This window comes from Suricata suricatta, chromosome 3, assembly GCF_006229205.1.
Source record: "Suricata suricatta isolate VVHF042 chromosome 3, meerkat_22Aug2017_6uvM2_HiC, whole genome shotgun sequence".
Lineage (NCBI taxonomy): Eukaryota > Metazoa > Chordata > Mammalia > Carnivora > Herpestidae > Suricata > Suricata suricatta.
Window position 1 is genome coordinate 1,377,351 of NC_043702.1, and position 7,516 is coordinate 1,384,866.

At 59.2% G+C, this 7,516-nt stretch overlaps 1 protein-coding gene across 2 annotated transcripts in view; it reads left to right on the top strand.

Annotated features, from left to right (window-relative positions):
* NDUFA10 (NADH:ubiquinone oxidoreductase subunit A10) overlaps positions 1–7,516 on the top strand; it is a 37,857-nt gene that overhangs the window by 10,824 nt on the left and 19,517 nt on the right. For both annotated transcript variants that reach the window (XM_029933518.1, XM_029933519.1), the window contains 2 exons: positions 969–1,048; positions 6,507–6,561. In XM_029933518.1, coding sequence (XP_029789378.1) covers positions 969–1,048; positions 6,507–6,561 — 135 coding nt within the window. The remainder of the gene's footprint in view (positions 1–968; positions 1,049–6,506; positions 6,562–7,516) is intronic.

Consider the following 7,516-nt stretch of genomic DNA (forward strand, 5'->3'; position numbering starts at 1 on the left):
TGAGGGGGCCACGCGGTGAAGGGGCGGAGTCGTGAGGGGGCCACGTGGTGAAGGCGCAGAGTCGTGAGGGGGTCGCATGGTGAAGGCGCGGAGCCGTGAGGGGGCCATGCGGTAAAGGGGCGGAGTCGTGAGGGGGCCACGCGGTGAAGGGGCGGAGTCGTGAGGGGGTCACGCAGTGAAGGGGCGGAGCCGTGAGTGGCCACACGCTGAAGGGGCGGAGCCATGAGGGGCCTCGCGGTGATGGCGTTGAGCTGTCAGGAGCCACAGGCAGTGTATCAGGCGAGGTCAATGCCGGGAAGAAGCCAGGAAAGATGCTGTGACTTGACTGCGGCATGGCTGACCCGGAAGAGGTCTGAAGTACTGGAACTTGCTGGTCGTAATTGGAGTTTTATTTCTGAATTTGGCTTAGCACACGTGAGGCACTACAGGGGGTGAGAGGTGAGATGGGAGGGGGACTGGGGTGTGCAAGCGGTGGGGAAGGGAGAAGGTTGGAGGGAGTTGGTGGTGGAGGGGGGTGACGGGGTAGGGACGAAGTGGGCCGGCCCTCTGGTCTGTCATCTGTCGCTGCGGCGCTCGGTCGCAGAGCAGGAAAGTCAGGCCCTCTGTGTGTGTGTGTGCACAGGTGTTCCGTATGTGTGCACCATGTGTGTGTACATGGTCTACTGTGTGCTCCATGCTGTACATGTGTACTGCGTGTGTGTACCGTGTGTGTGTGCACATGCTCGGTACTATGTGCGTGTGCCATGTGTGCACGTGCTCCATGCTGTGTGCGTGTACCATGTGTGTGCGTGCTCCGTGCCGTGTGCTCCATGCTGTGTGCGTGTAACGCGTTTGTGCCCGTGCTCTGTACGCGTGTGTGCCGTAAAGGGGTTCTTTCCGGGCCTGTGGTTAGCACGCGTCCTAAAGCCCGGGGCAGGTCATGAAAGAGCCGTCCGAAAGCCTCACGCTTGTTTCCTCCTGGTGCTCAGCCCCACGAGATGAAGGTCACGGCGGCCTACCTGCAGGACATCGAGAGAGCCTATAAGAAAACCTTCCTGCCTGAGATGAGGTGAGCCGGGCACGGGCCGCGTCACGTGGGTGTGACCCCGTGGTGCGCACACGCGGGCCCGGGGGTCCCTCTTAGCGGGGGGGGGGGGGTGCGCTTGACTCCGCAGCGTCCCTGCTTCGTCTGGGGGGCTCTGTGGTTTCTCGGCTTGTTTTGTCCAGACTCCCTTGTTTTCTTTCTACAATCCCGGGAGGCCGGAAGCGCTCGCCCGCTCCGCTTCTGCCGGGGCGTCCGCGTCAGAGGCCTCCTCGGACACCTGAGGTGGCGGCTCTGTCCCCGTGGCCTGGAGGGACCGCGTCCGGATGAGACGGAAGCGCAGGAAGGATAAACCGCCCCTGCAGGCTCTTTTCAAAGTCGTTCTCAAAGGTTGTTTGGAGTGAGCGAAATGCCACCGGACCCTCTTGTTCCCGTCCTTTCCTGGACGTGCGGGGCGCGTGTTTGCACCCCTCCCCCGCCCGGCATCGTGAGGAGGGGGTCGTGGGCCCCCACGGGTCCCCCCGGAGGCCGGTTGTGTGAGGCTCTCACTGAAGGCTCCTGGCAGCTCTTAAACTTTCTTACACGTGACCCGCTTGACCCTACAAGCCTAATGCCTTTAAGATTTTAAAGTCAGTATAAAGTTATGACTAAAAACCATAGGCATTTTGGAAGTAAAATTTGGTTTTTAAGCTGAAAACTGATTGTTTTCAGCGAGCTGCGCCGCGGCCCTTGCTCCTGCCCGGCTCTGCTGGCAGGACTGGAGGTGCTGGGGCCCCTTGGATTTGGAGGTGGGCGCTGGGGGGTGTGCCGAGGAGCACGGGGGGCGGGAAGATGGGGGACCGCAGCGGGTGGGCTCCTCGGGGCCCCTGGAGCGCCTTCCGGCCGCAGACACAGCCGAGGTCGGGCTTCCTGGCAGACTGTCCAGCAGAACTTCCAGCGAAGCAATCCCGAGACATCTGCAGGGGGCACTTTCCTTTCACTTGGCGGTGATTTTGAAGAACTTGTCCCTGAGGGCCTCCTGGTCACAGAGAGTCCGGCCACCGCCGTGAGTGTCCACTGCGTGGCCTGGCTTCTCGTACTTGGTTTGTCCCGGGAGTATGCTTTTGCAGCCCAGCACGTGTGTCCCCAGCTCACGCGTGCCTCTCCCGGGTGCCGGGACGTGCCACTTTCCCCAGCACCAGGCACACTGCTCTCCAGGGGCACCGAAGCCTGGGGCGCAGGTCCTCACAGGCCAGGGCGGTGGTGCTGTGTCCAGCAGTGACTAACGTGACGGTTCTTCAGGGTGGGTGTTTACCGATCGTGGTCAGGGACCCGGAGCTGTGGGACATCGCCAAGGCACGTGCCCCCAGGTCAGCCCTGTGCCGAGCTGGCACAGCCTGCGCACGGCGTCGCAGATGCCGTCCCGGGCCTGCCGACGGCCGCTCCTTCTCCCCAGCGCCCTGCCCGCTGGCCACTTCCTGGTACATGGGGCAGGGTGCTTCCCGCCCCGCCAGAGGCCCCAGTGGGGCGTCCAGGGTCGCTGTCAGCCGGCCGTGCCAAGGAGGTGAGGCGCTCTGGCGTGCAGGGCTGTGTTCTGGTGCCTTAACGCGGGGCCTCATGGCCTTTGCCAGCTCCGGGTAGGACAGTGCCGCCCCCTGATGAGAAGCGGAGCGCCGTGCTGTGGGGGAAGGAGCCCCCCGCCTGTCCTCCCAGTGGCTGGGTGTTTCTCAGGTCCCGGGGGCTCACCTCCCTGGCTCAGGGCACTTAGACTTCGGCACCGAGCGGGTGGACCTCTGTGGCAGTGTAAGCCTTACCAGATTTCCCGGTTTCCCTCCTTCTGACTTCCCTTCCTTCTTCCCTCCCTTCCTCTCTTCCTCTCTTCTCCTTCCTCCCTTCCTTCCTTCCTCTCTCTCCCTTCCCCCCTCCCTTTTTCCCTTCCTCCCTCTCTCCCTCCCTTCCTTCCTTCGTCACCAGCTTCCACCACCTGAGAGGAGAAAGCACACATGTGAGCGGAGTGTCTGGTCGCCGTGTGTGTGGGGCCGGCATGGCTGCGGTGTGCACGGAGCTGTGCCATGGTGTGGCGTGTAGTCCCTCTGTTCTGGCTCTGTCCCCGCGTGCCCCGGAGCCGCGCGTTTACCCTGAGGATCCTGTCTGCGGGGCTTTGGCAAACTGACAGGAAACAAAAACGAGGGCTTTGGGGTAGGTGTTTGCTCTTCATGTAACACGTGGGGCACACGGTGGCGCCTCCTTGTGGTGACTGGCAGTACAGACAACCGTGCATGCCTAAAGAGCACCACCGGTGACTCAGGTGACTGTCCTTCCACCTGCTGTCAGGAGCGTCTGGTGGCACTCCACCTTCAGTGGTGTGAACCGTGAGAGCAGGAGACAGACTCGTGAATGTGTGTGGGGGGGATTTCACTGGATTTTTCCAGGTGAACATCATAATACGGACTTTTATAAAGCGCAGCTCATGCCCTCTCTTGCCACGTAGGCTTCCTAAGCTGCGTGCATTTGCTCTGTCTCTTGGTCCTGCTGTGTGATGTCCACTTTTTCTTCTGAACAGATAGGGCCTGTGCACTGTCTTAGCGCAAGCCGTGTAGGTTTATGGGAGCCCCTTAAGTAGGAGACCATTTGTCACAGTTAAAAGAACACGTATGCGAAGGTTTCTGTGCAGTCTGGCTTATTTTAAGTGCTCAAAGGCCCAGGTCCTAGTGCAACATGGTGACGTATGTGCCTCTCCAGGTGTTCTCTCAGACATTCACTATGGGGTGTGAGCAGAGTCACAAATATTACATAAAACTTGAAGAAACCTATGACAAGTAGGTAATCTAAAGTGTCTAATCTTCGTGATTGAGAATTTGTCGCAGACTTTGAGTCTGGAGTTCTCTTGTCCAGCAAGAGAGTGGACACAGAATTGAATACAAAAGAGGCTAATGTCCTGGAGGAGACAAGAGCCTCGAGTAAGGGTCCTTGCTCTGTGTTTATTAGGATCAAAAGGCTCACGAACGCGATGGACGTGCAGAAAGAGACAAACAGCAGTCGTTAACTTGTGTGTGCGAGAAAGGGGGTTTCGAAGATGCGTGGCTGTTAGGGGTCTGGGTGACCGCAGAACCGCGGCCGCCCGAGCAAAGTTGGCCAGCGGGTGAGCCGGACGGAGCGGGCTACCCCAGGGTCCACAGGACACTTTCCTCCGCTAGTTAACTCCAAGCCGCTTCATCCTGCTGCCAGGGCCCGTAGCCCTGCTCGCCTGCTCGCCTGCTGTGGGCCTTCCGTCCTGTGACAGCAGCGCTCTGCTCTGTCCTGAGCTGGGGGCCCTTTGCCCTCTTTACCGATTTTAGGTTTCCTGGGCGACTCAATTTAAAGTCACTTAGTTCAGTACCACGTATTTACAGCGACTCACGGCAGAAGAGAACACTGTTAGAGTATCAGCAGTTAAGCAGTAAAATCGCCAGAGCCGTGCTGCGAGGCGCTCACGGTCGTCGGCGGGCCTGTCTCCGTCCTCCTCGCCTGATGGGGCGCGTGTCGGGAGTGAGTTTGCACTCCTCGGGCTTGGGCCCCCACTCTCGTGAGGAGACCTTGGCTCTGCTCCGTTTGTCAACGTTGCTCGAGTGCTGGTGCTGTTGGAGATGTGGCAGGTCCTGGGCGGGCCTGAGGGGTCCGCCGGGTGTGAGTTTGCTCCGCAAGCCTTGAAGGTGTCTCCGAATCTCTGAGACCCTTGGCCACCCTCTTCGGTTCAACCTCCCTCCCGGGCCTGTGGGAACGAGGGGCAGGCATGACCCGATGGCAGGATCCTCCGCTACCTGGCACGCTGTTACCAAGGCGTCTGGCACGGGCCGCTGCTCCTTCAAGGCATGCGTCGGGGGCCTGGAGTGACACAGAAGATGGAGATGTGAGGCCATGACCTTGGCTCTGTGACCTGTGTTTAGTTGACGGTCTGGAGTCTCCAGTTCCGTGAGGATGGGGGCCCTGTCTTTGTCACCATGTCCGCCCCACCCAGTGCCTGCCACTGGCAGGGGCTTAAGAGGTGGGCTCAGTTATGTGTGTCAGAGGTACCTGTCACCGTGTTCCTGATGTGCACACACTCGTGACAGCTGTGTCAAGGACGCCAGGTCATTGGTGTGCATTACTGTGGCCGCGTGCGGAAGAGTTGTGTCGTGTCCTCCCTCGGCCAGGTGGTGACAGCCTCTGTCTCCTACACACTTGGTTTGATTTTGACTCGTGGGACGTGGAGAGGAAAGGGACCCCCTCTGCACGCCATGTCCTCGCGGTAACCGTGAGAGGCTGCGGGCCCCTGAGGGGGAGGCACGCCCGCAGCTTCTCTGCTTAGGGGCCGCTTTCCCACCAGCCACCAGGGCAAATGCGCCAAGGCTGTGTGTCTAGCTCTGTGGCACCGTCATCAGTCCGCTTGTGCTTTCTGATCGGTTCACTTACCTTTGTGGTGATGCAGGAGACGCGGTGACCTCGTTGCGCCAGAGCCGGTGATCCGGGTGGAGGGCTTCCTTTGGGCGTCTCCTACGGGCTTGCCTGTGCTCAGGGCGCGCAGCAAGCGCTTCCTCCACTTGGAACGAATTTGAGTCCGTGGTAACGAAGCGGACACAGACACCCCCTGCACTGACTGCTCGTTATCCTGGCGGCCTGTGGAAGGTGGCCAGCAGCTGGTGACCTCCATGCTGTTGTGGAGCGTCAGGTGTGGGTTTCAGTTTGGGTGTCGCCTGTTCGTTCCGGGAGCCTGCTGTGGCGTGGATGTCCGCAGGAGGGAACGGCCTTGTTTGTGCAGATGATCCATGGCACGTAGCGGTCCGTCCTCAACATACTTCTGGGAGGCGGTCAGACGGTCCTGCGTGGACGGGCTGCCCAGGGGCCCTCTGGTCCGGGCAGCCTCGCCGGCCTCTCTGGCCGGGGCTGGGGCGGCAGGTCTGGAGGTGGTGGCAGAGGCAGGCTCCCCGTCGGCTGGTGTCCAGGCGTCTCCCGGCTGGGCAGCCGGCATGGCGGGGGAGGGGCAGAAGCGCTGCAGACGACGCCGTCTCTGCCGGGGGCCCAGTGGTGGTTTTCCAGTGTCTGCAGCGACCTGCTCTGCCCCGCCCCGGGCTCGGGCTGAAAAGGTCTGGGGGGCTGGTCTGTCTCCTAGATTCTGGCGGCTCGGGGAGCCTGTCCCTCCTCCTCCAGCAGGTGGCTGCTCTCTGCACCCTGCCTCGGTGAGGCCCAGGGTGCCTCCGTCCTGTCCTCTAACGAAGCTGCAGCGGAGGTGACCCACGGACCCTGTCCCCCTGCGCCACTGGTCTCTGGGGCGGGGGCAGGATGGTCAGAAGGGAAGTCGGAGACACACCTGCTGTCATCCCTGCCCAGGCTCTGCTGACAGGTCCTCCTGAGCCGTTCAGCCCGTGTGAGCCAGCACGGGTCCCGCACGGCCGCTCCTCGTGGCGTAGCTTTAACGTTAGGCCTCCCTTTGTGCGCAGGTGTAAGCTTGGAAAACTTGCATTGAATTCCATCTTGTCTTTTCTTACAGGGAGAAATGTGAGGTTTTACAGTACAGTGCAGGCGAAGCTCAAGATGCAGAAAAGGTAAGAAATGGGCCAAAAGTTTCTAATATTCTTAAATTTGATTCATATATAAGGTTCTTATAAATCTGGTAATCAGTTCAGCTCCCATTGGTCTTACAAATGTCTGTCTTTCATAGGCTATTTAAGAGGTACAGAGCCAGCATCTCCCATTCCCCTGGTCATGAGAGTTTGATTTTGACTTAAATAATTTAGTTTCTAGGCTCTTAAAATTGTAGAAGATACATTAATAAGTACATTTTGCAAAATTCAAGTCATTCTTGGTGCAATGAGAACTTAATGAGTAGTTGCCAAAAAATTGGAAAAAAATAATGCAGGAACATTTGCCTTCCCGAACACAAAAACATTACAAACTTACAGTAACAGAAGAGCCACGCGGTGTTAGCACTAGAGGTAAGAGACGGCTCCGTGGAGCGGAGCAGGTGTGTGCGTGCGCGTGTGTGTGGCTTTGGTAAAGGCAGGGCTTTAAAGGGAGACAAAACATGAAGTAGAAGACAATTAGGATCTTCTTAAATGGTGTTGAAACGATTGATCATCCGATAGCCAAAAAGAAGATCTCATATTTTAGATATTAATCATAAGTTACTGAAGAACAAGAGACGTACACATTCTGGAAGGAGTACAGGTGTGATGGCGGGGGGGAGGAGTTGGCGGTGACCCGTCAGCACTGCCCGGCGTGAGGTCAGACCGGAGGGCGTGCCCTCAGGGCCTGCGGCGCGTCCGCCTGGCGCTCCTGGGGCCATGCCAGGCCTCTCTGCCCGCACCGATCGAGTCCTGTTTGCTTTTGTGCCCGTGATGCGGGCGTGTTCGCTGCCGCCGGTGTATAGCTGGACAGGCCCCCCCAGAAGCCGTGCGTCCGGGCAGAAGCCCGCGTTTGCTCCTACGACCGAGTCCCTTTTCAGTTTATGATCGGACGTACTCACATTCCTGAAACTTCGGAGAGGGCCCCACGCTTGGC